This window comes from Microtus pennsylvanicus, chromosome 5, assembly GCF_037038515.1.
Source record: "Microtus pennsylvanicus isolate mMicPen1 chromosome 5, mMicPen1.hap1, whole genome shotgun sequence".
NCBI lineage: Eukaryota > Metazoa > Chordata > Mammalia > Rodentia > Cricetidae > Microtus > Microtus pennsylvanicus.
The window spans coordinates 113,205,184-113,223,016 of NC_134583.1; the positions used below are offsets into that span (position 1 = coordinate 113,205,184).

A 17,833-nucleotide genomic window follows, 5' to 3' on the forward strand; every position below is an offset into this window, starting at 1 on the left:
AGAAGAAAACAGAGCAACAAATATATTCTGATATTTGATTACCTCCATATTTTATGCCCAAATGTATCTAAAGCTTCCTTTTTCTGGACTCAGAAGTCTTACTTTCTTGGGAATGTTCGTTTTTCTTTGTTTATCCCTAACATCATATGCAGCTTGCTTTCTGGAGCCAGGGTATCAAAAACGCTCATTTAAAAGCAGGAAGCAAAATTATAAGGTAGATTTGGAGACAGAATCCACAATACCAAACTGAAAAAGTACATAAGAGTAAGATAAGATTTGTGTATCAGGAATGAATTTGCTCAGCTGAGGTTACCCAGGCATTAGAAAAATCTGGCAAGGCTTTTCACATAAATGTAATCATCAAAACGGCCACAAACTCTGGAATAAGAATTTGATAAAGGCTTTTCGTCCTTGTATTAAATTTGTTGATGTACATTTATGATTTATAATTTGGATATCAATATTCAATTATATTTATCAAAAATGCATCAATTAACATCAGCATTAAAAGTAACATTTTCAACCTCAGCTGGCAACAGTTTGTTTCTAAGATTTAGGGGTATTTCCATCATTCTTGTCCCTTGCTCCTTTGTTCTGAGAAGGTGCATACCACATGTTCCTAGTTCATTAGGAAGATTATCTCTCCTTCTGCTAACATAATCTTGAAAACTTATTAGAAGAGTAGGTATTTTTGTTGACTCTCTCCAGCACTGTTTGGGGAGAATCAATTATTAGGATTTCAGGTCTTGCTGTGACTATCTTTCTTAAATTTCTTTTCCCTCTTGGGTTGTCTTGAAACATGCACGAAACTATGTTGTTCTCCTCCCTTTGTCAATAACTTCCTGCTTGAGAAAACACTAAGAATTGCCTTGGTAGAAATTCATATCCTGTCCCATACTGGAGAAAACCATCAAAAACTTCTGAAGGTTTCTATTGATCAGACCATCACCTTTTTGCTTATTTTAACCCTAGAATTGAAGCTATGATAAAGATTATTCACTAAGAAAAAGATCTACTAGTGAGAGAGAAGATAGTGGGTGTGATAAGAGTTGGGGAAGTGAACATTCCCTGGTACATTTGTTTCTTCATGCTTCTTTTATTTGATTCCCAGTGGAAACTTGGGGATTTATTCTGTATGGATCTGGTAAAATTAACTATTGATGAAGTGCAAAAGAGGACTACTGTTTCCAGAAGTATATGTTCCATAAAGTAGAGACTTACACTCAAATGGATTAGTCCTTAGAGGAGTAAGGAACAATGAGATTGGGAAATTGAGAAATTGTGAGAGGAAGACAACTACTACTTTTCAATATCCAGAGTCACAATTGGTAAATAGACACCTATTATTAGTCATTAGTAATCTTTGCAAGTAACTTTGTTTACATCTGAGATAAACCAAAATAATATCATCTTTTAGGAGAATGTAACTTAAAAGACAAGATGAAAAAGTGCTCAAACTGAACTTTTCCATAGGTCAGTACAAGATTTTAGCTTATGATAAACTCCTTTGTAGTTGTAGAGAAGGTTGGCAGGGTCAATAAAAATGGTAGGTGGTCATAACTGTCAAAAGTGTCAGCTATCACCAGTGCTTAGCTGAGTGGACCTACTCAAGATGTTGTAAAGCAGAGGTTTTTCAAATACTACCTTGTGCTTGTCCCCAAACATTACAGATAACACATAATAATGTAAACAAATAGCCATATAACACACAAAGTGTTATCTTTACCTAATAGACAAACTTCACTACTGTGTGACCTGTTCTGGTCATTTTGTCTCACCGACAAAGGCAACTCTATTTTTGTGCTTCTACCATATACTTGGATAGTGAGTGAGACAGAAAAATTGACTAGAAAGTTTGAGTCAAGACATCTTAGACTTTTTTTCTACCAACCACCTTTTCATAATTTTATCTCTGTACCTCCTCTGAGACTTCAGATAAAACCTTTTCAATGCTTTTCTTACCCTATGATTGCCTTCACTGTGTCAGAATCTTTCAAAATCTAACTCATCTCACAAATGAGCCTCAGAGAGGAGGCAAGCCTCAGCAGGACTAAAGCCAGAATCTGCTGATACTCGCAATGAGATGAGAATCCTTATCCCTACACTTATGGAATTAATTCAAGACTAAGTGGCCAAGTAGTAGCATAGCCAACTCCTTAAGAATAGTCGTCTAAACACTCTACAGCATGCCTATCTTACTCTCTTCAAAGAAGTCGACAAAACAGATCCGGCTTGATTTTCAATAATCTATTCTACTGTTGTCTTAAGGATTAGAGATAAAAATATTTTCCTGCCCTATCACATCTAGTATAGAAAGGCAATGTTACCCACTTTTTTATCTCTGACAAACACCTGAGAAAATCAACTGAAGGAGGGAAAGATTTCATTTCTCTCCTGGTTTCAGAGGTCACTTGGCTCCACTGTTTTTGTCCTGTGCGTGGTGAGGTAGAATATTACAGAGAGGATGTGGACAGCAATGTCTAATGTGGACAGAATACAGGAAATGGAAGCAGCTCAAAGACCCTTTAGTAGCATGCCTGTTACCTGTTTCCTCCCAGCAGACCCTACTACCAAATAGTAAGTTCAGCTGAAAATTTGTCAATGAAAAGAAAGGAGAGGTTTGGAGCAAATTCCTTCTCACCTTTATAGGTCACCATAATATGGTGGTTCTTTTATGTCTAGACCTTAAAACTCTTGAAATTATGAAGGAATCATGAGCCATAGACTCCCTCACCTCTCCTACGTTGTCACAGAAATACTCCATGGAAAACCCTCTGAATGAATGAGATTCAGCCATCTATATCTAAATTTTTGCCTGATGATCTTAATATAAAACCAAAATTGATTTGCTTTCCCTTGGTGACTTCATCCAATCCCACCGTTAGCTACCTTATGTATATCTATTGTGTGTGTGTGTTTTCTATGCTGGTATTTTTCTTGAACCCCAGGTTCCCATGAGCAACCACCTGCTTCATGTTCTTGTCCTTATATTTCCTATGTTGGGAATGGATTCCTTGGCTTCCAAACATCAATGGTGTTTGTTAATGCCTGTATCAAATGTTTTAGAATCGAGGACTTTTCCATGGAAAAAATTGTACAAGTCTAAATGATGTCTTTTAAGTTTATAAATTGTTTTCTAATGCAAATTACATTTTCTCTCTTTCATATATGGATGTTTTCTAAAAGTTGGTCAAAATTTCATAAAGACTTTGTTCAAACTTTAAGTAGTAAATTTCATAAAGGCTACATGACATGACTCAAGTGTTCTTAATAATAAGGGGCTGTGTTTCTTATATTGGTTCCAGGGCAAGAAACAATGGCCAAAGACCATAACAAAATCTTCAACTCTGCAGAGCAAGTTGGCTTATCTAACCATCCAGCCAGAATAGCTGGTACCATATTTTACAAAGAGGCCAAATCTTTTATCGCAGTAAGCCTTTTAATCTAAGTCTAGTTGCAGAACCATTTGTGTTGTAAGGTAGGTTCAACCGCTTTTATATATTTAAGATTATGCTTATCTCCAATCAGTTATCATTTTTATTGTTTCCTAAATCACTTCTAATCAACAATTCTTTGGCCAATGTTTGAATTAGTTAAAAGTTAACGATGAGGAGTTAATATGATGTGTACTCAACTGCAGTATTTGGTTTTAAAGTTTGTACTTTAATATCAGATGATGTCCATATATGAAGGATACATGATAATTTAATCAAAGAATGAACAGTCAATTCACAGCATTATTGAAATTTTGTATATAAGGAATAATTGCCCATTGGTCAAAGTAGGCAGGCAGAGAAGCAGAATCCTGTTTCTGAGGACGCTGTAAGTATATTTGATGATCAAAATTAATTGAAATCTTAGTCTTTTTTTCTTTTCTTCAACTATTACAGTATAAATGTGATACATACATTTATATTGTGATTGTTATAAATTCCCACTTTTTTACCTTAAATTCCCCTTAAATCTGATTCTCTGGGGTAATTAGTGCAGCCATATAAGCTACTATAGGGGAATTTAACTTCCAGTTTGTACCACAGTATAAATCCATTTAAATTATGTATTTTCCTTCCCAGAATTTGGTTTACATTTTTTATTTGTTGTGTATAAATGAAATCCTTAATTGCTAATTGGTGAAGTTATCTTTTAGTGTCATAAATGGCTTCTGTGAGGGTTTATTCTTTCACGTCGTTCTTCTGAGACCAGCCCTGTATCATAATAGAAAGCATTATTTTTGAAACTGAATGGCATAACATTACCTAGCAACTAGCAATGAGTTAACCATTATCAGTAGCATTGGCTACTAATATATTTCTTTAAATTAAACCTAAGAAAATGAAAGTTTGGCTTGTATTACAGAAAGCTTTAAGGAATTGTCCCAAACTCATTCCCTAGATATGCTACTTAGGGTCATTCCAATGAAGCATTACAGTTGTGGAGAAGGTAGTCCCTGGAAACAACCAGCACAGATTTAAATACAGGCTGTTGCGTTACACATATGTGTTGGGGCTTGCTTTGTTCACCTCCAAAGCAAAGAACAGAATGCTTAGTAGAGATTAAAACTATTTAATAGGATGCTTCAATTAAATGTAATAACAGCAATGATACTTATAATAATAGCAATAATACTTAGGCTTACTTACATAATCATAATGAATGTTTGTAGCACCAAGAAACATACTCTTCTTTTTAGCCCTCTTTTACAGAAAAGGAAAAATTTTGAAAATAACTCACTTGTATTTTACATGTGTGAATGTACTAGTGGACACGTGATAGTTATTGATATTCTGAAATTTGATGTCAGATATTTTGAGGGATTTAATCATGCTTCAAGTATTTTAGAGTATTCTCAGACCAGATGATTAGGTTTAGGTTCTGGAATCTCTAGTTCAACACCACAAACATCAGGAACATTACAAAAAGAGTACTATGTGAAAAAAATAACCATCAGTGTTTACTGAAATATTGACAGCAACTGAGACTTGTAATAGTGCTTTTTCCTTGGGACCACCATCCCACAAATAACAACATGGAAATTTCTTATTAATTATGAAATCTTAAGTTTAGCTTAGGCTTGCCCCCAACTAGCTTGTATAACCTAAATTAATCTGCTTCTATTAATCTATGTTCTACTATGTGTTTTTTTCCATTTCTGTATATCTCACTTGTTCTACATCTCCTCGTTTCTTCTGGCACCTCTTTCATACCTAGATTCTTCTTACTAATTTCTCTCTCTTTTTCCGGATGCCCCCCCTATACCTCCTGCCTAGGTATTGGCTGTTCTCTTTTCTTACACCAATCATAGCAATACATTTCCACACAGTGTACAAATATCCCACAACAGAGAACTGATCCTCCTTCAAAGAACACCGTAGAAAGAAATGATCCAAATTTTACAAATTTTTCACTGTACACAAAATCTTTTTATATATGATCTCCAAATTTGTTTCTAGTATACAGTATTCACAAAAAAACTTGAATAATTTTAGACATACTAAAAAGATCTTTATTTAAAACTAGCTTCCACATAGCATCTCATCAAACTTGAGAAAAATATCACTTCTCATTTATGTTTTTTCTTGAGCTTATTATGTGAATATTCTGAAATTCATAGCTGGTGCTTACAAAAACCAAGTAAGCTTAGATGGTCTGAGTCTAATGCCAAGTATGCCATGCATACTAAAGGGTAAGTGGTAATTGCAATCACATGATCAAAATGAACTTGTTGTAATGTTCCTTTCCAAAATCAAAGTTTATTATTTGAAATATTAATCAAAATAAAAAACACAAGAAACTAGAACCTATTCAAGTTTTATGAGTGATTAGATATAGTAAGATAGACTCATCAATTGGGCTATTTACAATCTAAAATTTTCATTCATTTACTATCAGCCTACATTACTTTATAACTACATAAAAGATAACATCTTTGAAAACAAGTTATATGAAAGGTCAATGATATAGGTAGTAGCTTGGATTCAGACATTTCAAAGTCATTGTTTTCTAAAACACAGGTTTTTAGTCTCATGCTTAAATATGAGAGGATCCAAACAGTAAAGTCCTTTTTTTTGAACACATAATAATAGCAAATTTGGTTTTTGCCGTTAAATACTTCTGAAAAAGGCATCTGGTCATATAATACACTGCTAATTAAAATCTATCTTACCTACGTAATTTCAAAGAGATAATCTCTTTAGATGTTCAAAGGGATAATCTCAGTAGGAAGAGGTATGCTTTCTTAGAATTATACCCACTGGATTATTCTAATTGTGACATCAGTGTGAGATGGTGATGTCATCCTTCAAATTCACATAGTGTTTTCAAATCAGTAAATAGTAATGAAGTGTCTACTAGTAATTATTTTAGTACAATGATTATTTTATTTATTTCAGCGTGTGTGTGACTGTACAGAGTATATGTGGATGCCAGAGGATGGCTTTTGGGAATGGATTCCAGGGGTCAAATTACATGTCATCAGGCTTGCATGGCGAGTACTTTCATCCACTAAGCCATCTCTTTGGCCCCATAATGATAACTTTGAATACACATTATGTTAAAATTGATGTGAAGTCATCAAATGCCCACTTCAGTCCCACTCAGTGCTCAAAAAGCAAGTTTGGCTGAAGTCTTAAGCATACAGAATAATAAAATTATGCTTCCCTGAATAGCGGGAGGGTTTTTTTGCTAGTTAAAATTTCTGAGTTGGAAATATTTTTAAAGAAAATGTATCGGGGCTGAGTAGATTGCACAATTGGTGAAGTACTTGGCATGAATGATTAAGGACCTAAGCTCTACCCCGAAACCCAGTGAAACAACTGGACATGGTGGTGCATCCTGGTGATTCCGGAGATGAGGAGCTGAGACAGCTGCATCCATGGGACTCTCTGACCAATTGCCCAGTCTATTCAGCAAACACCAACCCACTGAGAGACCCTGAATCCTGAGGAAAACAGCCAAGTTGTTCTCTGCCCCTTTGCATATACCCATTTGGAAACACACACACACACAGGGAGGGAGGGAGGGAGAGAGGAAGTGAGGGAGGGAGAGGAGAAGAAGAAGAAGAAGAAGAAGAAGAAGAAGAAGAAGAAGAAGAAGAAGAAGAAGAAGAAGAAGAAGAAGAAGAAGAAGAAATAATCACAGCGAAAATATGTTATGTATTAAGAAAATATGCCTATATCCTTATAACCCAAGTTTTTGCTCAACAAGTATAATCAAACACAATCATCCCTATACTTCTCTTGGAGGTAAAATAGTCACAAACTCTTAATCTCTTAATGTTATGGAGTGCTGTGGGTTAACCACAATATAGTTGGTCCTTTTGTTTCAGGACAGTCCAAGATGTGGCTACTTTTGACAGTAACAAGTGTGATATTTACATTTGGAGGTGCACAAGGCTTATTTGGAAAACTGGCTCCTGAAAGCCCGGAAGCAGACATGAATATTGTGAGTTGTTGAGGGATATTATCGGGATTAGAGTCATGATCAATCTAAACTTTTAGTGAAATTAAAATTCATTAGAAATATCTGTTGGATGAATGTTAAATTAATTAGAACATAAAAGTTTCTTTTTTTTTAATTTTCCTTAGAGTCAGATGATAAACTACTGGGGATATCCTTGTGAAGAATATGAAGTTGTTACTGAAGACGGCTACATTCTAGGGGTTTTCAGAATTCCTTATGGGAAGAAAAATTCAGATAATTTAGGTATAAACTCTGTCCTTCCCTCCACTGCCTCTCTCTCCTTCTTTGCCTTCTCCCCTTTTCTTCCTCCACCTCTACATATACCGTTCACCCTTTTTTTCACCTTCATTTCTTTCTAAGGATGAAAAAGTCTAGATCACTCTGGGAATGCAACACAAAGTTGTATTTCCAATCTTTAATAAAGAGCAACCAAGTCAGTGAGACAGAGGAATGAGGAAGTGATTATGATAAGAATGCAGTCCTGGTGCTATATGCAAACTATTAAAGCCCTCCAACCCAGCTAAAGAAATCAGGGACAATTTCTCTCAACACAGTAACTGAGCTGAATCCCAGTGCATGAAAGAGTTAACCACAGCTTGTCTTGTGAAGGGGAAAGGTTCAGAGGCAGCTAGAGCTCTATTTCCTACACAGATAAAAGACATTTAATTTTGATGATATTGTTATATTTTTATCTTTTTTCTCATTACAAAAAAATAGAGAAACATAACTTTATTACTCTTAACCTACATATACGCAGTGCTTAATTTATTCAGACTATCATTTTAATATCTTTATTTATATATAACTGGCATATGCAGGAAATACATATACATGTGTACAAACTAAGATACGGGTATAACTCAATGGTACATTTGCCTAGCATATGCAAAGTCCTGTATTGATAAATACAAATATAAGAAATAAAAATTATGTGCCAGAGAGATGCTTAGTGGTTAACAGCCCTTGCTGTTCTTGCTTGGACTTGGGATCAGTTCTCTGTACCCACATGTTGGCTGCTCACAACTATCTATAATTGGAGTCCCAGAAGATCAGATGCCATCTTCTGGCCACTAAAAAGTCCTGAAAACATGTGGCACACATAAACTCACACAGACTTACACAAATACATAAAAATAATAAATGTACAATTTGTTCAATTTTGGCACACAAAACACCCTTGAGAAAAGATATTTAAGATGTCAAATGCAACCTCAACAAAATGAACATACTTGATTCTGACCATATGTCTACCTACTATAAGGAATAAGTTTATAACGTTTGAATAATTTTCTTTCCTAGGCAAGAGACCTGTGGTGTTTTTGCAGCATGGTTTGCTCGCATCTGCCACAAACTGGATCGCAAATCTGCCAAACAACAGCCTGGCCTTCATTTTGGCAGACGCTGGCTATGATGTGTGGCTGGGGAACAGCCGAGGGAATACATGGTCCAGGAAAAATTTGTATTATTCACCAGACTCAGTTGAATTCTGGGCATTCAGGTAAAGAAAGATGATAATTCATAACAGGCATGTATTTTGACTCTCCAAGCATGGGCCTTCTTGCTTTCCCATCAAGCCAAGTACACTCGAGGTAGGAAGTGAAAGAATCCCTATCATACTAATCCAACATTTGCGTCTTCTATATACCTTATTCCAAGGATAATTTAACTTCAAATTTGCTAGTATCTCCATACCCAAGATCAAGAGATGCCTAAAAATGTTTTCTTAAATAAAATTAGATTCTTAAGTTTTAGAAACTATAATGAGAAAATACATAATTTTGTCTGATTTACTTTATTCTTGCAGTTTTGATGAAATGGCTAAATATGACCTTCCAGCCACAATAGATTTCATTGTAGAAAAGACTGGACAAGAGAAGTTGCACTACATTGGTCATTCTCAAGGCACCACTATTGGTAAGTAAAAGCCCTGACCCTGAATAGAGTATCTATACCTCTACCCAGTAGCGTAGCCACTACTATGCAGCCTTATAAAATGCCATGTCCATGGCAATCCAGTGATATAAGGACAATTAGCCCTCCTACCCTAGAGATGGATAAACGAAGCAGTGGAATAAATAACTCGGGCAAGCGGCATGAGTCTTCCTCAGTCGCCCAGTAGAATGACTCTGATAGCAGCCCAGGCTGCCTGACTCCGAAGGCAGCATGTTCCAGCCTCCCACTTGATTTGTTCTCTTTATTTCTTCATTTTTTTTAATGGAAACCAGACCATTTGCCCAAATGATATACCAAAGAAGATAAATTCTCTACCTTTTATAGTACTTAAATGGAGGTGGGGCAGAAAAATAACAGATTAAAAGTAGCATGAAGTTCAACAAACCACGCTAGTGATACAGGAAATATACCTCATGGAGGATTTTAGGCAGTCTCCGAGGGCTTTGAAAGCCATTTTCAGCAGAGAAAAATTGCCAAGACCCGCTGAGTGAAGACATAGAAGAGACACGCGCACGCGTGGTAGACTGATGGTCTAAGGAGTGAGAACAACAAATACAATGGATCCAGAGCTACAGAACAGGTTCAGAGATCAGCAGTGAAACTGTTTGTCTTGGGTAGGAGTCAGAGCAAGAGGCAACGAGAGTGAGATGACATTGCAGCAGCTGTGACGAACAGAGCATTCAGGGTTCTTCAAATATTGGAGGAATATCAGCCTTTACTAGCAGTAAAAAAGGAAACCAACCATAAAGAGAATTTTAATACAGGAGTTGCATGGTTCATTATATGATCTTTCTTATTGCTGGAATGCAGCAATGGTAGGAACTCAGAAGCAGCTAGAGGACCCAAACAGGAATGCATACCAGCGATTAGGGTGACCTTGATTACTGATGGGTGAGGAGAGCTGTGGAAATAATGATGCCCAATCAAGTGGCATGTATACATACATCCATGCAGTGTGTGCAAATAGATGCAGACAACAAACTTTATTAAAATGTTGGGTAAAGAGTATAAAAGCAAAAATAGGAATAAAGATGATGCCAGAGTTTATGGCTTGAGGTCCTGGAATAATGAAGATTCTGTTATCCAAAGGAGGAGGGAAGTGAGTGGGAAAAGCGGATATATAAGGACATCAAGAACTCAGTTTGAGACCCAAGTTATCTATTAAAGAATCAGGTAAACAGGTCAAGAATCAGTAATAAAGAATCGGAAGTTCAAGAGAGAATAATGGACTGAAAACACTCGACGGGAGGCATCAGTCAATGAGACTGAGTTTAATGTCATTTAAATCAAGGAGTCACTTCAGATAGCTGAGAGGTCTTAGAACAGAACTGAGTTATCCCTTCATTTACAAGATGAGAGTTCTGTGATAGAGGAAAAAAGTCAAAGGTAGTAATAACGATGTGCACAGGCAGGCAGAATTCTGGAGTCCAAAGAAAGGACGAATTCACAACTATCAAAAATCTGTGAAAATGAAGTCTGAGAGGTAGTTGTTAGAATATCACCCTAGAAGCCATAGGTATCTTTTTTGTTGGTGGTAGTGGGTTTTTTTTTGTTTTTTTTGTTTTTTTTAATGAAACAAGGCTGTCCTGTGTAGCTCAAGCTGACTTCAAACACCTGACCCTCTTAACTCAGCCTCCAGAGTGCTGAGATTATTGGCATCTGCCAATAACTGCTTGGCTATAAGGACTCTCATAGCATTACTTTCTGTGGCACACACTTAATATAACTCAGTGTTTTGCCATCAATTATTATAATTAAATTACTATAATTAAAATCGTTGAATCTAGATGCAATGCAACAGTTTCCTTACAACTTCTTGAGAGAAGTAAAACCATTTGCCTGATACAGAGTTACTCCACTCTGCCTCTATCTTGAGTTAATTGAAGACTGAACTCAAATTTTGTTCATTAGTGGATATTTTAAAGTGCCATCACCGTGTGCACACATATCTCAGCAAACTAATGTGCCCATTCACAGCTTGCCTCAGATGGTATTTCGAGCAACTCCAAAATAATACCACACTTCTGAAAGACGAACAGCACACATGTGCACACACCTTCTTCACTGATGGTCCGTTCGGTTTCAGGTTTTATTGCCTTTTCTACCATTCCTACCCTGGCTAAAAGAATCAAGACGTTTTATGCATTAGCTCCAGTTGCTACTGTGACATATGCAGAAAGCCCTTTGAAAAAACTTTCACTCATTCCTGCATCTCTTTTTAAGGTAAGTGATTCCATTTAAGGTATCCACTTGCCATTGAATTTCTGGGATAAGATGAAATCTCGGAGTTGTTTTGATTTGCATTTCCTTAATTGTTAGAGACTATGAACAATTTTTGAGGTCTTTCTTAGCCACTGTTTTGTTTGTTTGCTTGTTTGTTAGAACTCTCTGCCTAGGTTCTGGGTCCATTCTTTGAATAGTGCTTTTTTTGTTTTGTTCTGTTTTGTTGCCGTTTATATATTCTGGATATTAATTATTTTTCATTCCATGGGCTTCCTCTTTACCTAGTTTTCTCTATCTTAACCTATGCAGAAGTCTTTTAGCATTCAGATCCTACTGGTCAACTTTGGCCTTAATTCTTAGACTAAGAGAGTCTCATCGGAGCATTCTTTGCTATACCTACATCATATATGGTATTGCCTATGTTTTCTTCTTGAAGTTTCAGTGTTCAGTCTTCACACTTAGGTCTTCGATTCAGTTAGTTTTTGTACATGGTGAGAGGCAGAGGTCTAAAGAACAGGAAATTGCTAAAACAACTAACAGAACTAAAGAAAAATACAAGTGTAATCACACCTGGATCCATGGCTTCAGCAATTAAGGGTTTCTACAGCTTGGCTGCTGCCTTGTTCTAATGATACCTTTGTTCTTCAGATTATATTCGGTAATAAAATATTCATGCCACACAACTACTTTGATCAATTTCTTGGTACTGAAGTGTGCATGAGGAAGCTGCTGGGCCGCCTCTGCAGCAACGCTTTGTTCATCATGTGTGGCTTCGACAGGCAGAACTTGAATGTGGTACGTACTCAGTGTGGCCTCCAGTCTAGGACTTCCTCACAAACACATTTGATTGTCTTGTCACCATCACATAAAAACGGTCCTTCACAAGAACGAAGTCGCCTCAGAACTGTGCCCACAGCACTGTTGTAGACCACAGAGAAATCACAAGCTACTTACTGCCCATTCCAATTTCATCTCTGGTTCCCATTCAAACAGGATTGACTTTTAGTTGGCATGGAATTTACCTTCTGTGACAGAAAGGAATGATGCTTATTGGGCAGGCCCTTCTGAGGAACAATGCATAGACATCAAATAAATGTAAATGCTGTTAATGCTGCTAATCATGCCCATTCGCTTTGTAAAATGCATTTCTGTGAAGCTGTGTGACAGCTCATGCATATCTTGATCTGCATTTTTATTCTCTGAGTTGGAGTTTTAAAACTTTCATGAGAAAACCCAGTATCTTGAGTTCCTTAAACACATGAATTTATGTCAGCCTTATTTATTTACTTATTAGTGTTTTGAGACAGGATTTTTCTGTACCTTTGAAGCCTGTCCTGAAACTAGCTCTTATAGATCAGGCTGGCCTTGAACTCATAGAGACCTACCTGCCTCTGCCTTCTGAGTGCTGGGATTAAAGACGTGTGCCATCACTGCCCGGCTTTATGTCAGCCTAATTTAAAACCTACTCTTGGAACTGATTTAAGCTCCTTTACTGGTTTCCTCACACACACACACAAGATAAGCTCTTGCAAAGTTAATAAATAATTTATGCTAAATTTTTATTAGTACAAATATAACATATAATATACACATACTTCTCCCTTCTTATTTTGTACTAAGGGCAGAACTTACTAATTTTAGGACCATGTTCTACCACTGAGGTATATTGTCAGGTTTTTTTTTAAATAATATTTTTTGTGTGAGAGACAGGATCTTGCTAAATTTCTCAGTCACTCATTCAAAAACCGAGGCAGGGCTTTAACCAGAGATCGTCTTGACTCAACCTCCCAAGTGGCTAGAATTACAGGGCTATCCTGACTCTAATTTATAACTTTTAACTCTGAAATAATGAATTTTATTGCTAAAATGTAGTGTACTAATTTCTGCACTCATTGGAAACTTAGGAGTGAAAATGCAACTACTGTCTCCATGGAGACTAAATTGAGAATTTAGGTTCAGAAACTAGGGAAAACTTTCTGGCCTCATACTGATGGTTGCTATTCTTGTGAAACTAATATTTTTCAAAACTACTTTGAGTCTCAAAATCTGCTTTGAAAAAAATATGGGGCCAATGAGCCATCCGCATTGTTCATTGTGGTTAAAGCAAGTGGTGTACTTTGTAGACCCTAGGCTGGCATGTCACTGTATTGCTCATCTTCCTAGGCTGGCATGCAACTGTATTGTTCATCCTTCCACTAAAGTGTGTTACAGAATAGCCTGCAACACTGGATTGAATCACAAAGCTTAGCTCCTAATTGTTTTACAGAAACCAAATGCGTCTAAGCCTCTGTGTGTGTGCTTGATTTCTAGAGTCGCTTCGATGTGTATCTCGGCCATAATCCAGCAGGAACGTCCGTTCAAGACATTCTCCACTGGTCCCAGGTATCAGTATTCCAGTGTTGTTAGCAATCATTTTGTGGGATTGAACCTTTGCACTTAACCTAAAGCACACTCTTAAGATGTCCCTGACAGGCAATTTTTCTATAAGTGTCAACCTACAAAAATAACTCTTAACCCACGTGCATGAAAATCTTATGACAACATGTGCTATGAGTAACAAAGAAATAATTACTTTTATGATATAGCATGCAAAAATTGAAACAATGCTGTATTTGGACTCACATATGTTCTGTATTGAACAACACATATCCTAGATGGTTATTAGCAATTATTTGGAATGAGAAAATATTTTCTCAATAATTATAAAAAACTAAAGTTATTTGGAGGTTTAATTGTTTTCAAGCGGGTTAGGAGAACTTTTTACCTAATTAATTTTAATTACTTCTTATTAATTTTTTATTTAATCTTTACCTTCACATTTTTATTAGGTTGCTAAATCTGGGAAACTTCAAGCCTTTAACTGGGGTAGCCCATACCAGAACCTGCTACATTACAACCAGGTAAGTTTCTTGAGATTGAAATGGCTCACAATTTAAAAGACAAAGACATAAAAGTCTGGAAAGAAAAGTATGATAATCAGGCATCCAATTTCCAAATGCTGCTATCCAGTTTCTCATTATCCCACTGCTATGTTCAGAAAGTGAAGCCTAGAGCAATACTGGGTCACACCTGAAGACTTTCCATAAATTAACAGCACATGGTCTATGCACAGCCCAGCTTTACAATCCAGCCTCCCCACAACACACAAGTTAATGGCTATGTCTGTTCAGGATAATAACTGGTTTTCTCATACATTAGCCTCTCCTTTTAGACAGCCAGGTGAATGATTTCACAAAACACATTTCCATGTACAAGAAAAAAGTGGTGTGTTTTCAGGCCAAAGATAGTAATATTTTTTAGCATGATGGTGCTTTATAATCCGCACACTTTTATGGTACAAAGGACCCAGATCCTGGAGTTGATCTACTTGGTGGTTGATACAAAATTGCACAGTAATTCACAGAGTAGGGAATTATTGATGGGACATAAGAGTGATAATATCTGAGAGTTTGATCAGGGAGAACTCTCAGGTTATCATTGACTAATTTTGAGCAATGCTAGTCCCCTATGTTACATTGTAATCCACTGTTCCTATTTAAACATCCCCATTTTTTTCCTTAAGTGGTAGATGGATAATCCTAATTTTCATGTTTCCCTACTCAGAACTTAGAAGTACATGTTTTCAGAACAAGATTCTACATATAAAGAAAAGACCTACCCTTTATTTGATGTCTTTAAAGGGGATTTTTGGAATGCTCTCAGATCAACTCACAAAGTATAGACTTGCTTTGAATTTACTTTGCTATTGGGCAAAGGAATCAATCACAGACAGCCAAGTAAAAACCTTGAGCACCAACTGTCAAGTCTACCCTTGTTCCAACCAATAACACTTCTGATTAATTGTCATGAAATCAGTGATGTTAATTTAACAAGCAGAGATAACATCTAAGAAGTTGCTTCCTCAGTAGTGTGTAAACAAAACAAAGTGTGTTTATTGTAGGTTCTCTCCACATTTCATTCAGTATATGAGGGAATATAAGAAAAAGCATAAATTGCTGGGATAGTAATGTAATAAATCTTTCGCACATGTAAGTTGGCTTGTTCATGAAGTATGAAGACACAAACTTTGAGGATATTAGATTAGTATCCTTGAAAGTCTGTCTAGATTATGGGAATCATGGAGATATCATTCTTTTTCAACTTTCTGCTTTATGAATCTTTATAAACCCAGTGTGCTAATGATGGTATTTTAGAAAAAAAAGCCAAGACAATTAGACTGTTTCTCACAATGTGAAGCACTATTTAGTAAAATTATTTGAGTGTGCAGTAGATACAGCATCTTACCTGAACCACTGTCCTGGTCACTAACTACACTTGGGAAGTTTTTTGTACAGTTCAGAGTAGTTTATGATAGTTGTGCCTTCAGTTTTGAAAAAAATGAGTTTATTAACGGTATTGCAAGCAGATAGTAAGATGCAGATAGAATCAATGGAGGAATAGCAAAATGTCTTCAAATCAGACACTCAAAACATCCAGCAGATATCCCTGAGGCAAGCTGATTGAGAAGCTAAGCAAAATATAACACCATCAAACTGGAGTGTGAGAAACTACCAGTGGAAAGTGGGATGTGACATCCTGTTGAGGTACCAGCTGGAGCTCTGTATCAAGAATCCTTAGTAGAGTAAAGCAGCCCCTCAAAGATGAGTCTGTGGACTGAAAGAATGAATATCAAGCAGCAGGCAGGCATACAACATCATCCAATCATTGAGGAGAAATGACTGGGGGAAATTGTACAGCTGAAAGAGTGATGCTGAAGTTCCTAACTGAAAGATTTCCAGGCAGAGTAGCTTCTAGTGAGGCCAAACAGCATATAAAAAAAATGCCAAAATAATGTACATTGCAGCAGTCAGCACAAAGTCAAAACAAATGACTCAGGACCCAAGATCATGATTCAGAATGCTAGAGGCAATCTGCCACCATCAGGATCTATTTGTTGTGTTCTAGTAAAATCGTTGCTGAGGCGATGGATCAGCGGGTAAAGTGTTTGCTATGTAATAACTTCAGTGTGCCCCTATTAGGAGGGGGGCAGAGACAGGAATTACCAGAAACTTGTTGGCCAGCTGGCCTGACATATCCGCCAGGGGATGGGAGAGACCTGTCTGATGGAGGCAAGGACTATCATGAAGGCTGTACTCTACCCTCCACGAGTACACAGTGGTTTGTGTGTGTCCATCCCGTACACACACACACACACACACACACACACACAAGTTAAATCCTTTTCCTTCAGCTGAACTCAAATCTAGGTTTTTAATTGCTATGAACTGTCTTCCAAGGCCCAACCATTTAGGTCATAGGTTAGAACCAGCAGCACCAACATCACCTATGTCCCCGATCTGCTGAATCAGTCTTCATTTTTAACAAAAGTCCTTGCAGATTGACAGACCTATTAGAAGTTGAGAAGCATTGACCCAAACTGTGCTGTATTCACTTAGCTCTGTGGGTAAAGGTGATTTTCTTAAAACTAACATTCGATTTTATTTGCAACTAACGCACAGTCGGCATTGGTTCAGAATTATGGTGGCCTAAACTCGCTCCTTTCACCTGTCATGTTTTAGAGAACGCCTCCTGATTACGATGTGTCAGCCATGACTGTACCAATTGCAGTGTGGAATGGTGGCCATGACATCCTTGCTGATCCCAAAGATGTTGACATGCTTCTTCCCAAACTTCAAAACCTCCTTTACCATAAGGAGGTTCTTCCTTACAATCACCTGGACTTTATCTGGGCAATGAATGCTCCCCAAGAGGTTTACGATGAGATCCTTTCCTTGATGGCAAAAGATTAAAAGAATTACCTACAGGCATTCCAAAATCCTTTCTTCCTTTTGTATACAGTTTTGCAATGTTTAAAATGAATACTTATTGCTGTAATTTTGACTTTGGAAATATAGTGGCATCAACAAAGTTCTCATTTGTCATTTTTTTTTAATTTAAAGAAATATAGCATTTCATTTGGAAGCTTGAAAGAATACATTTCTGGGCAGAGTGAAATTTTTCTTTGGATCATCCCAAAATTCCTTTCTAAGCTCAATTTAGATTAGGAGGAGCCACAGTTCATTCAGAATTCTGTGACTGAATGATGACTTTTCTCATTCTCAAATTGTTCCCGATCACTGTCATGCCTGCATGCTGATGGTATTGCTTATTCTTTTTGGTGAGATACATGAGAAATCCAACTGCACTGAGTATGTATGAG

At 36.8% G+C, this 17,833-nt stretch overlaps 1 protein-coding gene across 2 annotated transcripts; it reads left to right on the top strand.

Annotated features, from left to right (window-relative positions):
- The first annotated feature begins 7,335 nt into the window (after nucleotides 1–7,335).
- Nucleotides 7,336–17,423, top strand: LOC142851179 (gastric triacylglycerol lipase). 2 transcript variants are annotated; one of them, XM_075975070.1, is made up of 9 exons: nucleotides 7,336–7,440; nucleotides 7,584–7,701; nucleotides 8,758–8,956; nucleotides 9,263–9,372; nucleotides 11,498–11,634; nucleotides 12,283–12,429; nucleotides 13,945–14,016; nucleotides 14,463–14,534; nucleotides 17,193–17,423. In XM_075975070.1, exons 1-9 carry the CDS (start codon nucleotides 7,336–7,338, stop codon nucleotides 17,421–17,423), a joined length of 1,191 nt encoding a protein of 396 aa, XP_075831185.1. The 2 variants fall into 2 exon arrangements, with proteins under 2 accessions (XP_075831185.1, XP_075831186.1); XM_075975071.1 differs by having other exon boundaries at nucleotides 8,857–8,956.
- Nucleotides 17,424–17,833: the final 410 nt, after the last annotated feature.